Source organism: Crotalus tigris, unplaced genomic scaffold (genome assembly GCF_016545835.1).
Source record: "Crotalus tigris isolate CLP2741 ecotype Arizona unplaced genomic scaffold, ASM1654583v1 scf7180000017666.379230911805:20528666, whole genome shotgun sequence".
In the NCBI taxonomy this organism is placed as follows: Eukaryota; Metazoa; Chordata; class Lepidosauria; order Squamata; family Viperidae; genus Crotalus; species Crotalus tigris.
In genome coordinates this window covers 19844801-19868295 of record NW_024096552.1, presented here as the reverse complement: position 1 = coordinate 19868295, position 23495 = coordinate 19844801, and the positions used below count along the sequence as shown (strand labels likewise).

At 38.8% G+C, this 23495-nt stretch overlaps 1 protein-coding gene and 1 pseudogene across 1 annotated transcript in view; one reads left to right on the top strand and one right to left on the bottom strand.

Annotated features, from left to right (window-relative positions):
* The first annotated feature begins 327 nt into the window (after positions 1-327).
* LOC120305056 lies at positions 328-5828 on the top strand (annotated as a pseudogene).
* A 5259-nt stretch (positions 5829-11087) lies between these two features.
* The window catches only part of LOC120305055 (uncharacterized protein K02A2.6-like), a gene marked incomplete at its 5' end in the record, with an annotated part of 67224 nt that continues 54816 nt past the window's right edge, over positions 11088-23495 (bottom strand). The window contains one exon of the mRNA XM_039336361.1: positions 11088-11205. Coding sequence (XP_039192295.1) covers positions 11088-11205 — 118 coding nt within the window. The remainder of the gene's footprint in view (positions 11206-23495) is intronic.

The window sequence follows — 23495 nt, the reverse complement described above, 5'->3', positions numbered from 1 at the left end:
ATCGCCATTACCACAATTTCCAGATACTTATCTTTGAAAAGAAGCCAATTGATGCATTTAATATTTGCCACTCCAGCTGATACTCATTTCATTGCTATTTTAATATACTATAAATAGTACTTTCTCTCACTCTTGCGCAGACTGCAGGCAGTTATTAACCACTATAAAATAGTTGTCTTTTATAAAGCTCTCTGCACATTTCTGCAAAAATAAAGCCCGCTATGCTCCCAGGTAAGCATTGTTTTGTGAGTGCACTAAATGGATTTCCATCCCCAGACGGAAAAAGGTGAAAGGAGCCAAATTTGATTTTTGCAACCTAATACCATCATGCCTATCCTTGCTCATTGTACCATCTGTTCTGATTTCTTTGACAGTAAGACTGATGTTGCAGCTATTCACTGTGGACATACTTTCCATCATTTGTGTCTCATCCAGTGGTCTGATACTGCACCATGTTGGACCTGTCCTCAGTGCAGAATCCATGTTGGAAAAAGACACATAATCAATGTAATGTATTAGCCACAACTGTTTTAAATCACTTGCTTAATGTCTGACCTACATTGCTGTATTATTTAACAGTTGCTGTTACTGAAAGTCAGACTGGCTGTCTCCAAGCTGATAATGAGGTTTGGGCGGGCAACTGTTACTTTAAATCTATTGGTTGCCACCTAAAGGCTAACTGTATAAATAGCTGTGCAGCAGCCTTTAGGGCTGTTTCTGTTCTGAGTTAATAAATTTGTTGCTGTTTCAACACTCTGCCTCATTCAATGCCTAAAAAACCAAAGATATAACAGTGGCGACGAGGATGGGATGTGCTGCTTCATTGAGAGAGCTTGAAGTTACTAGGGGGTGAGGTCAGCACAGAGCCTGACAGGAACTACGTTCCCCCCCTTGGTCTGCCAGCAAGCCATGCTGGAGACCACCACACCTTAAGGATCCATCCTAGGGCCTATACAAAAGCCAGCAGCGCAAGGCATTGAATGAAGAAACAAACCACCATGGCGAAGGTCGGGAAGCTCAAAGAATTCAATGTAACTCACCCGGAGAGATGGGCATCCTACATTTCCCATGTCAAAAATTATCTCCATGTCAACCAGGTCACCGAAGATGGATTGAAGGCCACAACACTCCTCTGCATATGCAGCCCCACCACTTTCAACATTGCAGAGAAACTGGTCGCCCTGATGCCGCTCGAGTCAGTCACCTACGCGGATTTGAAAAAAAACTCTGAGACCATTTCAAGCTCAAGTTATCTCTTATAGCATGAAGGCACATTTTTGAGCAGTGGGAGCAACAACCCGGTGACTCTGCAATAGAATTAATTGCTGCTCTTTGTCAAGCGTCTGCAATTTCACAGATCTAGAGGAGAGACTATGAGGCCGCTTAGTCTGTAAACTCCAGAATCGAAAGCTCCAACAAAAACTGTTCGCTAAGGAGACTCTCTCACTACAAGAGGCCTTGAAGGAGATCATGGCGGATGAAGCCACCAGAGGGGCCGTTAAAGTACTGAACCCTCCAAAAGTGTGCCAAGCACCGAAGCCATCCACCACGAGGATGCCGAGTGGATGAAAGACACTGACTCAGACTACAAAGTCGACCAACTATGAAAGCACCTGGAGAAGGGGACACAGCCAGCCGGGAAGGCAGTTCCGTTGCTTAGATGCATGGACTGTAGAGGCCGCCATCAACGTGTGGATTGCTGATTCCGAACTGCAATGTGCCGGGCCTGTGGCAAACCAGACCGAGGTTGTCAGATGGACCGCCCAAAAAAAGATGCATTCAGGAGAGGTATCGGGGCCCCAGGTCAACACCAAGTAGGGTTCTGCTCCAGCTGAAGGAGCGTATCACCCCCTAAAGCAGAAGCTTAGACTACAGGTCAAGCTTCAGGGAGTTCTATGCAAGATGGAACTGGACATGGGCTCAGCCATGTCCATCATTTCACAAGGAACATTTAGGCACCTATGCCATCATAGCAACAGATGGGCCAAACTCCAGCTGTCCAATCTACTACTCACAGACTTCCAAAACTCCTGAGTGGCGGACAAAGGCAAAGACATAATGCTGGTGGAATTCAAGAGGTTCAAGGGGCCACTAGAAGTCATAGTGATGGAAGGCCAATGCACAAGCCTCATAGGGCTTGATTGGTTTGATGCATTGGGCATTCAAATAACCAGCATTCACCAAACACAAGCAGCAGATTTCTCTGCAGTCTGCAAGAGTTCGCAGATATTTTCAGTTCTAGTCTAGGGGAGTACAAGGGTCCTCCGATCGCCCTCAAGCTTGATACTATGCTAACTCCAATACGGATCAAGCCTCGTAGAGTGCCTTTCACGGTAAAACCCAAAATTGATGCAGAGCTGGATAAGCTAGTGGAACAAGGGATATTGCAGCCCATAGACAGTGGGGTGTGGGAGACCCCCATAGTAACGCCATGAAAGGCCAACGGGGAAGTGTGAATATGCCCTGACTATAAGTGCACCCACAACAAGGCACTTCAACAGCACATGTACCCTGTGCCAGTTGTCAGCCATATTTTGGCATCATTGCAAGGAGGCTGCGTGTTTGTCAAATTAGATTTGGCACAGGCGTATCAACAACTGCACGTGGACAAGGTCACGGCAGTAGCCCAGACTATTGTCACCCATAGGGGACTTTTAAGGTTAAGTGCCTACAGTTCGGGGTGAGTGTAGCCCCAGGGCTGTTCCAGGGAGTGATGGAGCACACGCTCAAGGGAATTCCAGGGGTTTGCCCCTAATTTTATAATGTCCTCATTGCTCGGGAATCGGTTGAGATTATGGCTGAATGGCTTAAGGCCATCCTTCAGCAGTTCCGTGATGAGGGACTTAAACTAAAAAAAGAAAAGTGCAAGATTTGGGATAGAGTCAACCAAGTTCCTTGGTTTCCACATCGATGCCGAAGGCATTCATCCAGCGGAATCCAAATTAAAAGCAATCCAGCAGGCCCCAAGGCCGAAGTCAAAGACAGAGTTTCAGGCTTTCCTAGGCCTTTTGAATTTTTACCATGACTTCCTCCCAAACAAGACCGCAGTGGCAGAGCCATTACACTGGCTCTTGGATAGACAAGCTCAGTGGTAGTGGACCAGTGTCCATGAGAGTAGCTTCCAAGCAGTCAAATCACTGCTGTCGTTGAACTCAGTTCTCACTCATTTCAATGAGCAGCTGCATATCTGCATTGCATGTGATGCATCCCCGTATGTGGATGGGGCTGTGTTAAGCCACTTAATGGCTGATGGGAGGCAGGAGCCCATTGCGTATTACTCCAGGACCCTATCATCCACTGAGCGCAACTACGCTTAGGCTATTGTGGCTGGAGTTAAAAAGTTACATGACTACTTGTATGGCTGCCAGTTCACAGTCTTCACGGGCCACAAGCCACTCCTAGGGTTGTTCACCACAAACAAACAGAAACAGATTCTTCTCCTCGAATGCTGAGGTGATCTATCTTCCTATCAGCCTACAGCTACAGGATGATTCACGAACTGGGCAAGGAAATGGGCCATGCAGACGGCCTGAGCAGGTTGCCCCTGCCACATGTGGAGCCAGCTCCAGCTCCAGCAGCACGCATCCTGGCCCATCCAGGATTTGCTGGAATCTCCCCTTCATGCTGGGGACATAGCTGCTGAGACAGCAGCTGACAAAACACTGGGTACACACAGGATGGCTGGACAAATGTCCAGGGCCAGAATTTCAGAGTTTCTTCATGAGAAAAGATGAGCTTTCAGCTCATAAGGGGTACATCTTTTGGGGAAGTAGGGTCATAGTTCCAAGCTCTTTAAGGCCCAGGGTCCTACAGTCTCTGCACAAGGGTCATCCGGGAATAGTCCAGATGAAGGCACTTGCAAGGAGCTACCTTTGGTGGCCAGGGCTAGATAAAGCCATTGAGGCCTAAGTACATGGTTGCTACACATGCCAGCAATCCAAACCAGAGATGCTGCAAGCATCTGTCCGATGGGAGGACACACACACACCATGGTCAAGAATCCACATCAATTTTGCTGGGCCCTTTCAGGGACAGCTGTTTCTAACAGTGGTAGATAGCCATTCTAAATGGTTAGAGGTCGCACCAGTCCCTACTATGACTACTGCCAGGACCATGCAGGAACTGCGTAGAATCTTTGCAACACATGGACTTCCAGACGTGTTAGTCTCTGACAATGGGGCTCAGTTTACAGCTTCTAACTTCCAGTCTTTCCTCAGGGCAAATCTAATATGGCACACCATGTTGGCTCCCTTTCACCCGGCCTCGAATGGCCAAGTGGAACGCATGGTCCGCACAACCAAGGAATCACTAAAATGGATTTCACAGGGGATTGGCACCACAGACTGGCAGATTTTCTACTCTGCCAATGCACAACTCCCTGTACCGCCACAGGCAGAAGCCCTGCCGAACTCAGATGGGGCCACTGTTTGATCACCAAGCTGGACAAGCTGCATCCCAACTGGGTTGCTTCGAACTCTGCTCAGCCAAAGGCACCTTGAAATTTGCAAGTGGGTGACCGGGTTTGGACCCAGAATTACGGGCAAGGGACTTTGTGGGTGGCAGCCGTGGTTGTTAGGGTGTCGGGACCACTCTCTTATGAGATGGTCCTGGAAGATGGGCGAGTCATTCACCAGCACATTGATCAGCTGCATCGAAGGCTAGCGAACCAGTCGCTGGCTCAGGCCTTTCAAGAGGGCCACACTCAAGGGCTGTGCAACAGCGGCCCAACAGAGGAGCTTGCATGCTCCAACAGAACTCTTACTCAAGGAGATGGGGAAAAGGCCGCAGGAGAGCTTCCTCTGGACAGACAGACAGTATCCGCTGAACAGGACCGGCAAACTGCACTGAGGGACAGCCCTGCAGACTTTGCTGCACGATTGGACTTTCATTTGGGCCAACTGGAACTGGCTGGCCAAAGGGACCCAAGTCAACCTGACTTCACTGGACCTCAGAGTCCTGGTCTACCCAGCCGGGCGGGCAAGTGGGTAGACCGGGAGACCCCTGCAACCTCTAGACGTTCAGAACGGTCAAGAAGGCTGCCTAAATATCTGCAGGACTATGTCCAGCAATTGAGAGTTTGAGCCATCTAGGGGGAAAGGGTATAATGTATTAGCCACAACTGTTTTAAATCACTTGCTTAATGTCTGACCTACATTGCTGTATTGTTTAACAATTGCTGTTATTGAAAGCCAAGCTGATAATGAGGTTTGGGGCGGGTAAATGTTACTTTAAACCTATTGGTTGCCACCTAGAGGTTAACTGTATAAATAACTGTGCAGCAGTCTTTAGGGCTGCTTCTGTTCTGAGTTAATAAACTTGTTGCTGTTTCAATACTCTGCCTCATTCAATGCCTAAAGAACTGAAGATATTAACAATCAACAAATTGTTTTTTGATGTTGCCCTAGAGGAGCAGTCAGAACTGGATGCAGAAAGTCTACAGAATGAACTAGATAGGGTGAAAACTCAGCTACCCATGAAAGAGAAAGAAAAATGAAATTGTCAATGTATTGAAAATTTATTGAGAGCGACACTGGATCTACATAATGCCACTATAGGATCACTCCAGTAAACTGTTTCTGACATGGAAATGCTGTGTTCTACACTCAAGAAATAAATGAAATATTTATAACAGGAACAAGAAGAAGCAAAGAGTGCAAAAGAAGAAATTCAAAAATTATGTAGGAAGGTGAAATCTATGGAGAAAATTGAGGCACTGTTACAGGGCCAACATTCTAAAGTAGAAGAGATGATCCGGGACATGGGAGCAGGGCAAGCAGCAAGTGAAACAGCTTGCAGTCCATTGCATCTCACTGAAAGGAGTGCACTAAATGTTGAACTTAGCAGAGAGGCATATATATTGCTTTCCAGATGACTTTGAAAGAGGGTCAAACTAGTCATTTTCCTGCGTCTACAGTTCTATAGATATTACTTCACCAGGATTGTCTGTCAGTATCTCCTTCTTTGAATCTTTGTAAGCTTCTGTTCTATTGACATCTTTTTCTTTGATTTTTCCAAACAATCTTCTCTAATGATTCTTGGATTTGCACTATATGTGCAAAATATTTGAGCCTTAGCTTCATTATTAGCACTTCCAGAAAACAGCCTAATTTTATTTCAACTAATGCAAAACGATTTGTTCTTCCTGATCCACAGAATTCACAATCATTTTATGTAGCATAAGAGAAGCATTTCCATAGTATAAAATATTTCTGTTACATGCATGAGAGGTAGTGGGACAGCAGTGGCAATCTCTGCATGAAATACAGGATATGGAAAGGAGCCATTTATCTTCTCCAGAGTGTAGTACCAATCCTCCCTATCAGAACATTGTTTACAGAATGTGCAAGCAAATACCCACACATGACTGCAAATAGTATTAATATGTTAGAGAGAATAGGTGAACTTTTTGATCTGCATATTGCATTTCATTGAAGAGACATCCTACTTCATTGTGTCTATGATCGGGCAAAGTGAAATGTGACAGTAGCTTCACATTCACTATCAAGAGACAACTAATTTCTGTTACTAAATTTTAGTTTCATTCTCTCATCTATGCGTTGTGCGTAGTAAAATTCTGACTCTTATGGATACTGTGAGGAAAAGAAAATTGGAAAGCATGTTAAATTATGTCTAATGAGAAAACTAACATTTCATGATCAGTGCAGTTTTGAGACTTGAGAATTACTTATGATTATAACTGCTATATTTAAACCTATTTTTCAAGGAAAAATAGCTAAATCTGTAAAGGCAGAAAGGCTGATTTGATATTGTTCTCTATTTTAAAATGTTTAGATCAAAATTAATTTTAATCTTTGCATTCTACAAAGAGTGAATCAACTTCTGCTACCTTTTGCAGAAGCTGAAATGGTATCTGTAAATAAGTAATTATTATGGATTAATATTGTTATTGCTAAGACCCAAATTTAACTTAATGCTTATTAAAGGCAAGGAATTTGCAGCAGGGCATGGTGTATGAAAAATAGTGCTTTACATTTTTTTATTAATTTTACAATAACTTGTAAGGCAGATTCTTCATGATTTTCTTGTCATCGCTGATCTAATTTTACTGCCAGCAGCAGATAAATAAAATATTACGATTTTAACTAGAATTATAATGCCTAATTTATAATGTCTAATTCTTTATACATTTTGAAATACCCAGAAATAGTTTGATAATTAGAGCTGAAATATGATCAAGAATAACGATAAATAACGAGGAAGCTATTGTTTATTATATGGGAAAATTGAGAAAAAAATAATGAGGAAAAGAGACAACACGGATGTATTTAAAACATCCTCTCAGAAGGGGGGAGAGTGTCCTTATTAACATAATTAAGGAAAGTGGGGTGGGGTGGTGAAATACAGCTCAGGATCAATAAAAATATTATGAATATAGATAGTCCTCAACTTACAATTATTCATTTAGTGACCATTTGAAGTTACAACAGCACTGAAAAAAGAGACTTATGACCAATTTTCACACTTAGGACTGTTGCATCATCCCCATGGCCATATGACCAAAATTTGGATGCTTGGAAATTGGTTCATGTTTATAACAGATGCAATGTCCTAGGAGTCATTTTGTGACCTTCTGACAAGCAAAGTCAATGGGGAAGCCAGATGCACTTAATAACCATGTTACTAACTTAGCAACTGCAGTGATTCACTTAACACAGTGGCAAGAAAGGCCGTAAAATTAGGCAAAACTCACTTAACAACTGTCTCACTTAGCAACAGAACATTTTGGATCAATTGTGGTTTTAAGTCAAAGACTACTTGTACCTACCTGCTTATCTTAAATAAATATTAATTAGCAGTGCAGATTAATTGCTTGCTAGGGTGCTAAAGAAGCAGGAGGAAGTGATTTCATAATTTCTGACCTTAATTTTTGAAAACTCCTGGTGATCCGGTGTGGTCTATAAACATAGTGGACACCAAACTAGATCCAGGATTTGGGGGGGGGGGGCAAAAGAGGACTTGTCAAAGAAAAGATTGAGGGAAAATATTATAGTAATCTATAAATGCCAGGAAGGTTGTCACTTGCAAATGAGAATGAACTTGTTCACTACAGAAACTGAGGGCAGGAAAAAGAATACATATACATGATGTAGCACTGAACAGCAATAATGTGATAATCACGCTTTCAGTTCAATTGAGGGAGAAAATCCGAGTTGTCCATCTGGAGACTTTTCTTAGTACTGGTACTAGTACTGCACTAATGTGAGGTTTTTTAAAATTATTATTATTATTAAGATGATGCCCATGAAGGAAAGTTTTAAACTAAACCATGTGCTTGAAGTCATGACTTGATACATTATTAAGTAAATGTGTAGTGGGTATGTCCTTATTTTCCCCCCATGAAATATATTATAAATCAAGTAAAATCAAGCTGTCAGATAGGTTGTCTTCCAAGGAGCTGTTTATGATCAAATGGATATTACTTCAACAGGATTGTTATCAGTGTCTGCTTCTTTGAATCTTTGTCAATGTCTGCTTATGTCTATCTATTAACGTCTTCTATTACCAGTGGTAACTTTTGGCATCTTTGTCTTTGCTTTTTTTCCAAGGATCAGAGTCTTCTCCAAATGATTCTTGGATTTCCACTATATGTCCAAAATATCTGAACTTTACCTTTATTATTAGCGCTTCCAGAAAGTAGCCTAATTTTATTTCACCTAGTGCTGAATTATGACTTCTTCCCATTATTCATAGAATTCACAATCATTTTATCTAGTATCACAAAAACATTTTTCTTCATTCAGCTTTTCTGACGCAGCTTTTACAGCCATGTAATAGATGCGGTCTGGTATAATTTAACATACATTCTATATTTGTGTTTCTGTCCTTGTGTGGCTTTTCTTGCAACTGAAATCTTGGTGATTTCCCCTGCCCCTCACAGCCCCCTGTTCCCAAAATAATTCAGATATTCAGATATTTCTCAGTTTTTCCTGGGGAGCAGTCATTCTTTGACCATTTTTACAGAGGATGTTCTTTTATTTCTCCTCCATCCCTCCATATAGATTGCCTCGCATGTACATACCATGTACAGATGTTATGTGGGGAGAACTTGTGACAGGCAGCAAGACAGATATTGACGAAAGGCTTATTCAGCAAATATTTAAGTGTTGCTCATTCTTTGAAATGGATGGAATCAAAAAAGGAATGAAAGCAAAACATCTGAAGACAAATTGGACTGCCACAGTATTTTGGTAAAGACGAGTGCTAGTCATGGTTAAAAATAGTTTAAAAAATCTAGACAAGGTCCAAAAGAATTTTTCTAATAACATAACAAACACATAACCACTAATATTGTAGTTCCAATGCCTGAGGGAATAACCAATTTTCCAAGGATTTCTAGAATGTGAATTGGATTGAAGTTGTTTGAATCTCAGTTGTTTGTCAGGCATGTGACAAAGAAGATATGCTTCTAAGTTTTCACCAGGTGACGATGCTTCACTGAGGGGACATGCTGCATGCCCATTCTGCCTGATTTCATGAAGAGTCTTGAACTTCCTTATAGGGTTTTAAAGGAGACTACTGGTACCTTTATATATTAAATTTATATGGCTGCCCATCTTAAAACACAACACAAAATGGCTCACAACAATAAAAACCCTAAACTATCAGCCATAAAATACAATCCAGAAATGGTACCACAGTCATCCTCTGATGGTCTTACAGAAAGTGAAAAGAGTGGGGGCCTGCTAGATAACAGGTGGAAAGGTACTCCATAAGAAAGGAGCAGTCATAGAAAAGGCACATTTCCAAATTGCCAGTGGATAGTAACATTTCAGGAAAAAGTTTTGGAATGAGTCTACCGTATTCAATCTGGCAGGCTGGTTAGATACTGCCAGAAAGAAAAGTCCCTTTAAATGGCATGCAAAATGCCATTCATGTAAAGCTCATGCAAAAGTCTATTTAACAAATGACTATGATATTAGTGATCATGATAATAATTTCTTTGTTTAGGAATGGGCACAACTAGTGTACAAGATGGATTTGTGCAAAGGCCTACTTGGACATTACTGCCATCTACTTCTTGAGCAGAAGCCCAGAAGGACCCCCAAATTCTGCATCAACTCTGAATGGGGTAATTTAGTCCTGTCTAGAGTTAATGATATTAGAGGGTCTAGATATGAGAGGGCCCAAGCTCTCTGCCACTCAATTTTGACAGGGTTCAGTCCATGACACAAAGTTAGTCTTTCTTCCCATTATACTGAAATAAAAGCCAGGTCTTAACTCCATGTGAATCAGACCATAAATAATGTAGGTGAAATCTATAGTCTCTATAAACTTCTAAGTTATTTCTAATTCTGAAGTTAATGAAGGCAGCTTGAAGCCCCCCAGAATGATGAACGTGGAGAATTCTACTGCTAGTCCACAAACAGTTTTGATGTGAAAATGGCTGCACAGCAGAGGGTCAATACAGAGGCAGAATCTTCAAATCTTCAAATTCACAAATAAATCCTCACATTTAGTAGTTATAAAGCAATGCTCCTGGAACCCTTCAGTGTTGATGACAATAGCTACATCCCATGGAGCCTCGGCCAGTGCAACAGCACAAATCAAGGTGGGAATCCCCCTTCCGGATTCATCCAGATCTTGCTAATACATGATAGTCAGTCTTCTTATTCATGATGAGGAAGGCCTTATTACAGACCAAGCTGGCTTTCAGCATCAGGCACTGAAGTGGTTCAATCAGGCATATATGCATATATTCCAAGACCTACTTATAGGTTTAATTTGTGCTTCTGTGTTAAAGCTCAAATTTCTTTTTTTAAAAACTATAACTTATGAGAAGACCTAGACTTTTGTACAAGAGCTGAAAAATTCAGTATCCAAACGAAGGAAGCATGTGGATTCTCATCTGTTTCTACCAGTATCAGTCTATTTTTGCCTTAAATCTATTTTTACAGATGCTAACGCAAAATCATTTTCTTTTCATGCCGTATGGCTGATATTAGGTTGCTGCCATGTTTTCATCTTCCTGTAGCTATTCTTTTGGAGGAGGAACTCCTTATACTGGGGCTGTCTTTCTTTTAAAACTAGTTTTCTGCAAGCTTTTTAAAGGATGTTTTTTTTTAATACTAAGGTATCCCTTTGTAATGCCCGTTGTCATCATTCCACTCATCTGTTTCTTCTGCAACTTCATCTATCAATATAGCCACTTTATGATCTCGGACTGAATTATTCTTTTTCAGCATTCTGAGTTCCTCATTATATCATATACAACATAATTCTTAATTATGGTGAGCCTAAGATATTTCTCAGGCTAAAGTGGAATAATAAATGCTATCCCATTCCCAATGTTTGAAATTTAGATGGCCTTAGAAAGAGTATTTTATGGCCCATGAAGCATTTTCAGCTGTCAGAAAAGACTGTGCTGCCCAAACCTCAATCACATGTTGACATTTCAGGTGCTTGGCAACCAACTTATATTATGGCATCTCACAGTCTCATGACCATGCTTTATGATGGATTTATTCTTTGCCAATTAGGATTTTTTTTTGTCAGTTTCCAGCAAAATTGTGAATTTTGGAGAGTAGATTTGGTTAACTGTTGTGTAATTCCCTTAATGACCACTGTAAAAACAATTGAAAAGTTGTGTCTGGTCATGTGCAAGGGTCAGATGCAAGGAACTAAGAATAACACAGTGATTTTCTAAGAGTAGTTTCTTTATTGTTGCCAGACTAAAGCACAATCTACATAACTATTAGATATACCCTGGGAAATGGTTAGGAAAGGTTCATTCAGAGTTCTCTGGCCATTCTAAGGATTCCATCTGATTTGCCTTTTAGCTCCTTTGGAAAGACCCCCTTCCTCCAGCGACTTTGCACATTCCACCATAGTGCCTAGACTTACAACAGCTATGATTTATAATTGCAATTCCAAACCCAATTGTGGTCCTGATTGTGATAAGCTGAAGACTACTTGTAGTGAATCAAGGAAAGATTCAGAGGAAGGCAATAAGAATGAACAAGGGATTTCCAGTCTTGCGCTGTAGCACCCAATCATGGGATGGCGGACCTCTGTACCCCGTGGCTAGTTTTGCCCTGCCAGGGGACCCTAAATGGGCCTCAGTCGCCTGGGAGATGCAACAAAGAAAAAAGGGTGCTCTGATAACTCTGGAATGATGCCGGTCATTTCGTTCTGTTCAGGGAAAGTGTTTTAACCTGACAGGAGAAAGGCTGGCCATACCTCACTGACCAGCCCAAGCTACTTGCAGCCAAAGTCCAAAGGCACTAACCAGCACAACAGTGAACAGCGTGCTTGTAATTGGGTGAGGAATTTGATCTTCTCTCTCCTATTTTATACTTAATTTTATGGAAAAGATCCCCAAGAAGCAAAAAGCTTCCCAAAGTGAGAAGGGGGGGGGATTGCTTCACCCTTCTATAGATTGAAGTGGCGAATTAAACCCTTATGGGGAATAAACATTACCACAGTTTGGATAAATTTGAAAGCTAAAAAAATTGTTAAAACTCTATACCTGAAAAAGCATTGATGAAATCATATATATATATATATATATATATATATATATATATATATATATGAACAAAAATAACTCTTTGTTTTAAAAAGTTGAAAAATGAACAATGACATCTGGTGGAGGATTAGAGAAAACTATAGCAGCACTGACCCAGAATTTGGCAAGACGCTTAGAAACAGTGGTGCCTTGACAATTGGAAACGTATTGAATTATAAAACCATTATATAAAGACAAGAACTGCGTAAAATTTGGCTGTTTGGATTTTAAGATGGACTGACTTGATAAAACTAATTAAAAAGATTTTGACACCAATGGAAAACTACTTAGAGGGAAGAGATAAAATGGATATTATATACCTATCTAAAAGTAATATAAAACCATACCTAACACCTTTTCCTGAAGAAACCAGTTTGGAACTTCAAAGATCTGCAGGAACAATGACTCAAGACAGTACAATTACATTCCAGGGAAAATATATACTATGCTGCGACAGATTCAAATGATAAATGTTTCAAACCATGATGAGATTAGAAATCAGTCTGACAATATAAATGAACATATCTCTAACTTAAACCTATAATTAAATGACATTGAAAAAATGACAACAAAGAATGAACAAACAAACAAATCAGACAACAGAATATAAATTAAATGAAAGTGACTTAAATAGAAAAGCTACAAATGAAGAAAACTTCAATTTAATACAAAAAAAATCTGCAAAACCTTACTATAATAAAGAAGACAAAAAAGATGCTCTATCCTCCAGGACTTCAAAACAAATCTGAGGGTAAAAAAGAAGAACAAATAACATAGATTAAAGAACTGTCAGAAGAATCATCAAAATGTGGGAGACAAAAACCTGATACCTTACTTGATTTGTCTTTTTTGTTCCCAGTAACACTTACAAAAATACAACCTGGCAAGCCAAATCTACTGATTTAGAAAGTGACTTGCCAAAAGAAAAAGATCAAAGTTGGAGTCAAGAGACGTAATTCATCTTATTAGATGGAATATTATATGACTAAGCATTTGTTTGAATACGGTTAATACACACACACACACACACACTCACACACATACATATACGTATACGTATGCGTACGCATACATCTCTCTCTCTCTCTGTGTGTGTGTGTGTGTGTGTGTGTATTCTGAGGTTTTCGCGGGTGTTTGTATGTAGGTCTTTGGTTATTTGGGTTCTCTCCCATGTCAAATTGGAAGTGTCTTGGCAACATTGCTCAGGTTAGTCTGAATTGCAGGGGGATCACCATCTCAAATCCCCCTGCAACTCAGACTAACCTGAGCACAACAAAGCCCCCACCCAAACAGAACACTCCCCCATCCAATCAGAGCACAGCTAACCCCCATCCAATCAGAGCACAGCCAAGCCTCTAACCAATCAGAACACACCTCCACCCAATCAGAACACAGCCAAGCTCCCACCCAATCAGTTCATAATCCCACTGACAGTTAAAAGGAAGAAACAGCTATGATCACACTTTGTTCCTAGAAGCATGAAGCCGAAAACACCAGCTTGAAGATGACGAATGGGACTTCGTCGAAACATCGCCAACACACTTCCAATTTTACGCAGGAGAAAACCCGAATAACCAAAAACCTACACACACACACACACACACAAACACAAAGTTTGGTTATAAAGAGGCCCTACAGAAAGATTATTAGATGGTGTATTATAGGATTAAATATTGTTGGAATATAGCCAAAAGAATAGATAAAGCTTGTAAAGGGGCCCTATAGTTAAGAGGAATAAGATATATAAGTAGTATAATTCTTTTAGAATATATGAAATGTTAAAACATTGAGAGGGTCTATTTAAATGAAAAGTTTGGATATTTAAACATAATGAATTTTGAGAAAATTATGACTGATAAGAGTGGTTTGAATATTGAGGGGAAATTAAGCTTCAACAAGAATCCTGAAAACAGGACATATAATGATTTAATAAGATGAATTTTATAAATACAATGGAAATAAGCTGATTAAAACATGTTATATGTTGATATTATTATATGCATAAATACTAAAAATGTTTATATTCAACTTGGTCTGTACTGAAAATATTAAGAATTATATTTGTTTAATGTAGACAAAAGGAGAATATTACAGGAAGAAGAGAGGATCAAGAAATATATTATCAACATATTGATTAATTGTAGAAATTAATTATCATTGATTGTTTTAAATATATGAACCCAGACAACATACTGTTCATGAAGCACTAAAGATTGTTATTATAAAAAATTAATTAAACTTTGGAATTTGTTCTTACAACATGTTGTACTGGCTACCAGCATGCTGACTTAAAAAAAAGGGGGGGGGGTTGGGCCAATTCAAGGAAGTTATAGGGGCCAGTGCTTATTAACTTTGGTGGCAGTGTGACTGCCTCTGAGGGGCATCTGCTATAGACTGGTGGGCTTTCATGTAAAGTTGGTTGGACACAGTGTGAGAACAAAATTCTAGTCTAGATGTGTCTGAGATCCAATCCAACAGGGAACTGGTTATATTGTTATCTTATCTGGCTATCTGAAGCAGAAAATGTTATATGTTCCTCCTTTGTACCTAGCTGTAAAAATATAATACTAATACCAAAGCCAACTATTTGTTATATATTATTCCATTAGTTCTGCTACTTTCACTGAATAATAGCTGAATACCATAGCAGAGCCAAGTGTGTCACCTGGACCCTGAATACTCCAGACTTGTGTTCTTGGTTCTAAGCTCTAAAGAAGGATCTCTGCCTTTCCATTTCTTCTTCAGTCATAGTATATTTAAAATATTTTATAAGTAAGTGGATGAAGGAGTATATTAAAGCTGAATATTATCAAATATAAATGAGATTTTGAGCACTAGAACACCTCATAACTTCATGGGAAAAAAAGTACATTACTGATAGGTGTTTGCAAAGCAACTGGGTTTTGGTGATGATTATGATTATGACAACTGATTGATTTGAAGAAAGTGTTCAAATTAACTGAATCTGGGAAGCAGATTCTTTCTGCATGAGAATCTTTCTATATGTTATCTGAAACAGTAAAACTTACAGAGTTTAGTTCATCTGAAAAACAAAGTGAAGCACCCATAGAATAACAGGAATATTTTTAGGAGAAGCAGCAAACCTTGTCTACGATGCTTTTCCACAGAAATGAGTCTGTATGTTGTTTGAGGCAAAATAGGTCCATGCAAAAGTCAAAGTCAATTAAATTAAATTAAGACTTTATTGTACTTGATTTGTTTTCCTGTTATTAAATTGAAAAATATAGAAATATATATTTTTGCTTAATTAATTAATTAAATTTATATATTACCCATCTTCCTAATAGGGTGATTCTGGGAAACTTACAGAACATATATCACTTATTGTATGAAGATTCAGTCCAAGATGTGAGGAAAAATATTTCTTTTCATATCTTCCATGCCTCAGAGGTTCCCTTGCAATTGGGCATTTAACATCATTTCATGCAGTATCAGTTGACCAAATGCATGCTCATCTCAAACCGAAGCAAGTGCACAGAAGCTGGTACATCATTGGGGGCTCGTCACTTACTATCTTCATTATGGGTACACCAGCCTTAGCAGTCTACGCCTATGTTGATATCAAGAAGCTTGCATGTATAGTTACAAAATATATAAATAAGATTTCAAATGCTATAGCGCTCCTAAATGAGGAGCAGGAATAGTTAGGAACAGCAGTGTTGTAAAACAACTGGCCTCTGATTTTGTGCTATTTAAAATGGCCCATGGCTGTGAAGAATTTCCAGGTAACTAACAATTCCTTGCAGATAAAAGCCACTGTGCAAAATGTAAAGCAAAATGAACTACAGAACAAGCTCCAGAACTCTATGGAATTGGCTTACCTTATGGTCATCAGGGGTAGGCTGGTTGAGAAATATGACTTCAGGATGCCTAGCTCTTCTGGCCAGAATTAGGTCTTTGCAGCAATTGTTTCCAGAAAAGGGTAAGGTTAAATCCTGTCCTTTCAGACACATCTGTTGCCCTCCAAGAGATCGAAAGTGGAGAGGACTGCCGGGAAAATCATGGAAATGATGGAATTAATAGACAGATTGAGACATAAGGAATGTGTCCTTGTAGCTCACAGTGACCTGTGGTAAGTTTTATTAGAATGTTTTTTTCTAACCACTATAAGAAATTTCTGTAGATAACAGAAGGGCAGGAAGTAATCTGAGATCTATTACATTATTGCTTTTGTATATGTATACAGTCATCATTTTTCCTTTCTTTCCGAAACGTATGAATACATCTCTTTGTCTGCAAGGGTGTGTCTCCCACTATTCTGCTGGAGAAGTGCCCTTCTCATTCATAGTGCCTAATACTATTGTATGTAGTTCTTGACTTACAATCACAATTGAGCCCACAATTTCTGTTGCTAAGTGAGATTGTTGTTAAGTGAATTTTCTCTATTTTACAACCTTTCTTGCTACAGTTGTTAAGTGAATCACTGCACTGGTTAAGTTAGTAACAAGGTTGTTAAATGAATCTAGCTTCCCCATTAGTTTTGCTTGTCAGAAGGTTGCAAAAGATGATCACATGACCCGAAAGGTGATCTCATGATACTGCAACTGTCATAAATATGAGTCAGTGGCCAACTATCTGAATTTTGATCATGTGACCATGGGGATACTGCAACATTTGTAAGTGTGAAAAGTGGTTCTAAGTCATTTTTTTCAGTGCCATTGTAATTTTGAATAGTCACTAAATGAATTGTTGTAAGTTGAGAACTACCTGTACGTACAGTACTACACTGAGTCCCAATTATTTGCTTTGGGTCTTGCATTTTAAGTCTACAAATTTCACTAATTTGCCACAAATTAATTATGTATTTTATTTGCTGTTAGTATAGTTCAATAACATTTCCATTTTTGCAAGTGCTTTGAAGTATTTCCTTATTACCTAAGGCAATATTCCTGATGTCTTTATATGGCTGTTTCTCTATCTTTCCCATCTTTCACTTTTAATCCTCTTCTGACAACATGTAATACTTTCTGCTAATATTTATGTGTGAAAACTTTCAAGATTATAGAACTTTTATTGCAGAATATCTCTCCTGTCTCCATCCAATCATACCAGTGCTATCTTGGTTTACACTGTAATTATATCATTTCCTAGAATATAGGAAATATTGGAGAACAGAACAGAAATAAGGGCGCTTGTAGAAAAATTTTACAGTTTGCAACTTCTGAGTTCCCATTATCTGTTATTTTCTAAGATTCTGATTTATTATATTTGCTACTTCTTTAAACTTGCTATATCCAGTTTGATTGCTCAATAAGCAATTTTGTCCGTTTTTCTTCCTTTAATTTTTGCAACCTTGCTTTTGGATGCATTACCATCTTCTTATGTGTGTAAGAATACTTTTTGGTCCATGTACAGGCATTAACACCATATAAAATGCATTGGGAAATATGAATTTTGACAGGTCTGTGATATTCCTAGGGATTTCTGAACGCTTGCTATGGAAAGGTTTCTTAGTTTCTGCAGACTTGCAGAACCTAATTATTTCAATCTAACTGAAAATCAGAAAAAGATTGTCCCTAATCAGCATCAAATTTTAGATCTAAAACATCTTGAACAAAATGTCAACATATCAGCTATGTCCTCTTGTCTGCATAGAAGGTGCAGTCTAACTTGCCATCTGCATCTCTTTTCACTGTTGTAATTATATTAGAGTCTTGAAAATGTTGGAACAAGAGGAATGTCAAATGTGCTTTCCTTCACATTGAAAGTAATTTCCATTTTCTCAGTTCGTTTGCAACTGTATGTCATTATCGCTTTAAATGTGAGAGGAGTGCACTCCTCTCTCTCTCTCTCTCTCTCTCTCTCTCTCTCTCTCTCTCTCTCTCTCTCTCTCTCTCTCTCTCTCTCTCTCTCTCTCTTTGTGTGTGTGTGTGTGTCTGTGTGTCTGTGTGTCTGTGTGTGCATGCACGTGTATGTTTGGGTATGATACAGACAAAAGAAGAGAAAGAGAAAAATGGCTGAAATAGCTAGCTATTTTAAAGAAACATATAAATTTATTCCACATCAACTTGTTAGTCCTTTACCTCTCTACCTCTCCAGTCTAGTTTCCTTTTTTTTTTCTTTTTGTCACATATGGAATTCCTTCCACTGGGAAATCTATTTTCTGCCCACATTTCAAATTTTAGACATCAGTTAAAATATTGTGTTTCCTTCATCCACCTGTGAGACGTTTATCCTATAATCAAACAAATCCTTCAGTTATTAATTTTACTTTTAGATTTTAACAAGATATTAAAATGGTTGCATAGTGATATTATGCATTGAAAGTTGTGTGAATAAATCTGTACTCTTTGGGGAGAAAGGGCAGTATAATAGCAATGGTAAAAATAGCAACAGCCCTTTATTTACCTTGTGATTTATTGTGCCATCTGTTCTATGATTCTTGGTATTTGTGTGTAGTTTTTCCCTATATCCCTTTCCCCTTTTCCGCTAATTCCTCATCCAACTTCTGTTTTCTTTTGCTTTATAATCCTTAATACAGATCTTCTTCAAGTCTTCACACTCCCATTCTTTCTTTTCAATCAACCTTTATTATATTTTATAACTTGTGTCACCTTTCTGCTCATTGTTTTTAAACAATCTATGGACTCAACATATCCATTTCTCAGAGCAGAAATCAATCTCTTTGCCTTCTAGGCTACATGTGAGATTTGTTCTTATCTGCATGAGCTTTTACTTGCTTAGTAAAAGTTAAAAGAAGTAGTCATTATGCATTCTCTGTGGCATTACAACAGTTCAGTCTGTTATCATAAAAAGCTTGCTAATTACAATTAATGGTTATATATTAAGATGACCAACTGTCCTCCTTTAGGGAGGACAGTCCTCCTTTTGTAAATTCTGCCCTTCCTTGAAAAGTGTCCTCCTACATGTCCTCCTTTTTGATATTTGAAGACTAATCTGCAGGGCTTTTTTTCCCTCATAGAATGCTCAGAATGGTGTTCCAGCACCTTTTTTTGATAGTTTTTTTTCAACTTTTACATCAGCTGTGCTACTCCCCCTATTGGCTTTTGAAAGCAAATAGGAATTGCTGCTGAGCGTGCCAAAACACCCGGCCGGCAAACTTTGCACATGCAAGTTGTCTGCAGCGAAGGTGAGCTGGCAGAAACTTAGCACCCCTCCTGCTACCCAACTACACCATCTCCTAGTTAGTTCCGAAGATACCTGGAGGAGACTGGAGCAGTAAATTTCTCTTGATCTTCAGCTCTGCTAGGGTAATAATGGCTGTGGGTGCAAGAGGCAGGGGCAGTGGGGGTGCTGTGGGTGAGGGTGTGAGGTGCGGCAGCAGCCGGCTGCCCCCATGCTGTGGGAGCCGTGAGGCCCTCTCTACACAGGGTGGGCAGTGATGCTGGTGGGGTGGCTGCAAGCGGAGTGTGTCGACAGTGGGCTGCCCCCCCAGGGCCAGAGCTGGCATGGCTGGTGCTTTGGGAGCTGCGGGGCCCACTCTACACTGCAGGGCAGCGGTGCTGGTGGGGCGGCTGCGGGTGGGGGCGCGGCGGGCGGTTGACCTTCCATGGGCCGAGTCAGCTTTTACAATATTTTTTTCTTCTATTTATTTGTGTCCTCCTTTTCATTGTAAAAAAAAGTTGGTCACCTTATGTATATACTGTTACATGCAATGTGATATAATAGAGAGCTAATTAGATAAATAGGAATTTTGCCATCAACTTCAAAGAAAGTTGGATTATATGATATGCTAGGGATACAAATTACAACAATTAGTTATAGTGCAAATTGGACCTTAATCCATTTTAAAGGCTGAATAAATGTGTGTTCAGTATTCAAAGAATTTAAAAATATTAATAAACGTTAATGAATAAAACTGGAATACAAAGTGGACAAGCATCCTTATAATGAAATACATGTGAACAATATGTAATTATTGATAATGAAATACATGTGAACAATATACAGAAACAATTGAATGCACAAGGTACTTTGATGCTAATCTGCATCTGGGAATCAGACAGGAGTATCCATCACAATTAATAGGAATCTATTTACTTCATTTACTTCATCCCTTCCATGGGATCAAAACAGTAAAGTAACTTCCTCTTTTCTGAACTACTATATACTATAACTTGAAATACTATAACAATACTACATAGATATTGACTATAGCTTTCTCCTGGCTGGTGTTTTACAACAGCTGCAAGAGGGAAAAAGAATGATGCTTGTGTGATCCCATCTTTTCCCCATCCTAATTTCTCAAAGTTTGTTTGAACTATTGATGTCTCTGACATTTTTATTACTATTTGTTACTTTTTTCTAACACAGCAAACATATTGAATAACAGCTACTGTAGTTAGATCTCCCATGTTTGGATTGCAATAATTCAGGCAACCACTAAATAAACTAAAAATTCCCATATCTGGAATTTTGGAGCCTAATTCTGATAGCTTGCAGAAAGTGGGAAAAGCAGGGTGGGAATAGAGATCCTCTACTCTACTGGAAAATATCAGTGATTGAACTTGAAACATCCTTCCAACATTTGCTAACTTCTGCTTGTCAGAAATCATCAGAAAAATCTGGGGGAAATCTGCTCAATGAAAGCAGCTGTGAGATGAATTTTGAGCAAGAAACAGGTGCAGACACCTCAATGAATGAGAAATACATTACCAACTGGAATGTGATAGCATTTCTGTTTTAAGATATCTGCAGCCAATATAAAAGTGATGATGATATAAAAATATTTATTGCAATGTGTATTCTGGTTCCAGCTGAGCACTCACTTGATAAAAGTAATAACCTATATGCTTTCCTATCTGTTTTCTTCATTGGCTTCACTAGTGAAGTCGGGTGGGTTTTTGTTCACTTCCACAGCAGCTGTTTGGAAAGAGAACATTACCCCCCCTCCCCCTCCCCCCCCCCCCCCGCACCCTTTAAAGTTCCAGGTAGATTAAGGAGGAGAGTTTGACTTGGAGGGAATTTTCTCTGAGCCTGCATCTGTTTTTCCAGTGGGCTTTTCACAGTACAGGTGGTGGGAGTTGAAACATATAAAGCATCCTCTTACCCTTTCCTATTTTAGTTGTTTCCCACTACCCACTTTAAATGAAATTCATGAAAGTCGTGCAATAGGCGTGTAATAGCAGGGGAAACATTAAAGATTGATTTTCCATAATGCTTTCTAAATATAATACTGAGATCTTTGGGATACATATCTAATTGCTTAGCAACCCCCCTGGAGCAATATAAATTTTGATTCAGCTGCTTCTGTGTGTAAAGATAAGTTTTACCATATTCCAGTCTGGAATGTAGGTGTGATGTTCTCTAAATAAATTGGGAGAATTGTAATTCTCCAAACCCATCTGGTATGTCTCTGAGAATTTTACAGCTCAGTGTTGTAGTTTGAGAATATGCAAAAGGCATGCAATTGAGCAGGCTGATATAATTGGCTATTGTGTACATTCGTTCTGTTTGAAGAAGTGTGTTTTTCAGGACACATAGAAATTTCTTTTATTGGTATGCTTTCATTATTTTCCATTTTGTTTTACCATTTTTTATATTTAATATATGCCACCCACAGTTGATTTGAAGTTGGATGGCCTCTAAATTTCAAATCTGTCCATTCTAGGCTTATTTTGGGCTAAGTATCATTGCTTCCATTCTACAGTAAACCAGACTTCTTTGGTTATATTGCGAGATGAGTCTGTTTAAAAACACTGGGGAAAGTTCTACTTGTTCTATTTTTAATGGTAGCAATATTTACTAACTTTTTAACACATGAGAATTAAGAATTTCATATTATAAAAATTATGGTTTCTTATGGATGTGCATTTGATCACCCTTTGTGATTTCAGCTCTTAAAATCTTTTTCAACTACTGGAATTAAAACTCACCATTCAAGTAAAAAGGTCACAATCATTAAATGGTTTACTGGTAGTGGTTCAACACTTTATGAGAAGTGAGGTAAACAATATTGTCCAAGAAAAGCATGTTGGTAAATACAGGCTATATAATGATAGCTTTTAAAAAAAAAAAGATTATAGTTTCATTTGATAAATGGAACAAATTTAATTGCAGTTCAGATCTGCAGGTAGTTGTGAGTAGTAGTAAAAAAAATTTTACCCCCTTTATTTAATTTAATAGTATTAACATATTTACTTCTTGCTATACAGGGAGCTCTCTATTGGATACTGAGATAAACTGTTAAAATATTCAGGCTCCTCTTGGAGGGTTGGGATTTACTTTTCGGATGGCATGCCTATTTAATTTTTAATAAAAAGGTGGATAGGGTTTTTAAATCTCATATTATAAGGATTTCTCTACTTCGGGTCTGGAGGAAATATTATAGAAGTGATTCCAAAATTCCATTATGGGCCATACCAGGGCATGCGATTGAGGGGATAAAGAGAGGAGTTAAGATGGATAGTGTTTTTTATGCACAATTACTTAGATGGGATGGTAAAAATTGGCAGTTAAAATCTTTGGAAGATTTAGCACAAGAAAATATTATATACTCATGGTTTCAGTATAGACAAATAGTGGATAGATGGATGATAGATCGTAATGTGGGTTTGCTCAGAGAAGATGAGAACTTTTTTAAACAAGTAAAAGATCAAAGACGAACTCACATTAAGAGAATTTATGGGGTGTTAGTAACATTGGATTCAGAAGCAGAATTAGTTAAAGAATGTATGATTAAATGGGCACAAAACTTTGGTGAACCAGTTCTATTAGATACTTGGGAAACTATTTGGGTGAGGAATGTCAAATTTACACAAGCCCAGAATTTAAGGGAGAATTTTTACAAAATGTTTTATAGATGGCACCTTGATCCACAAAAAATGTCTCGTATGTATCCTGACTTACAGCCTAAATGTTGGAGATGTGGATGTTTGGATGCTACTTATTATCATATTTGGTGGTCGTGTAAAAATATAAAAGCCTTTTGGATTAAGATATGGTGGAACATTCAAAGAATTTTTAGAAGGAGGGTAAAATTTACCCC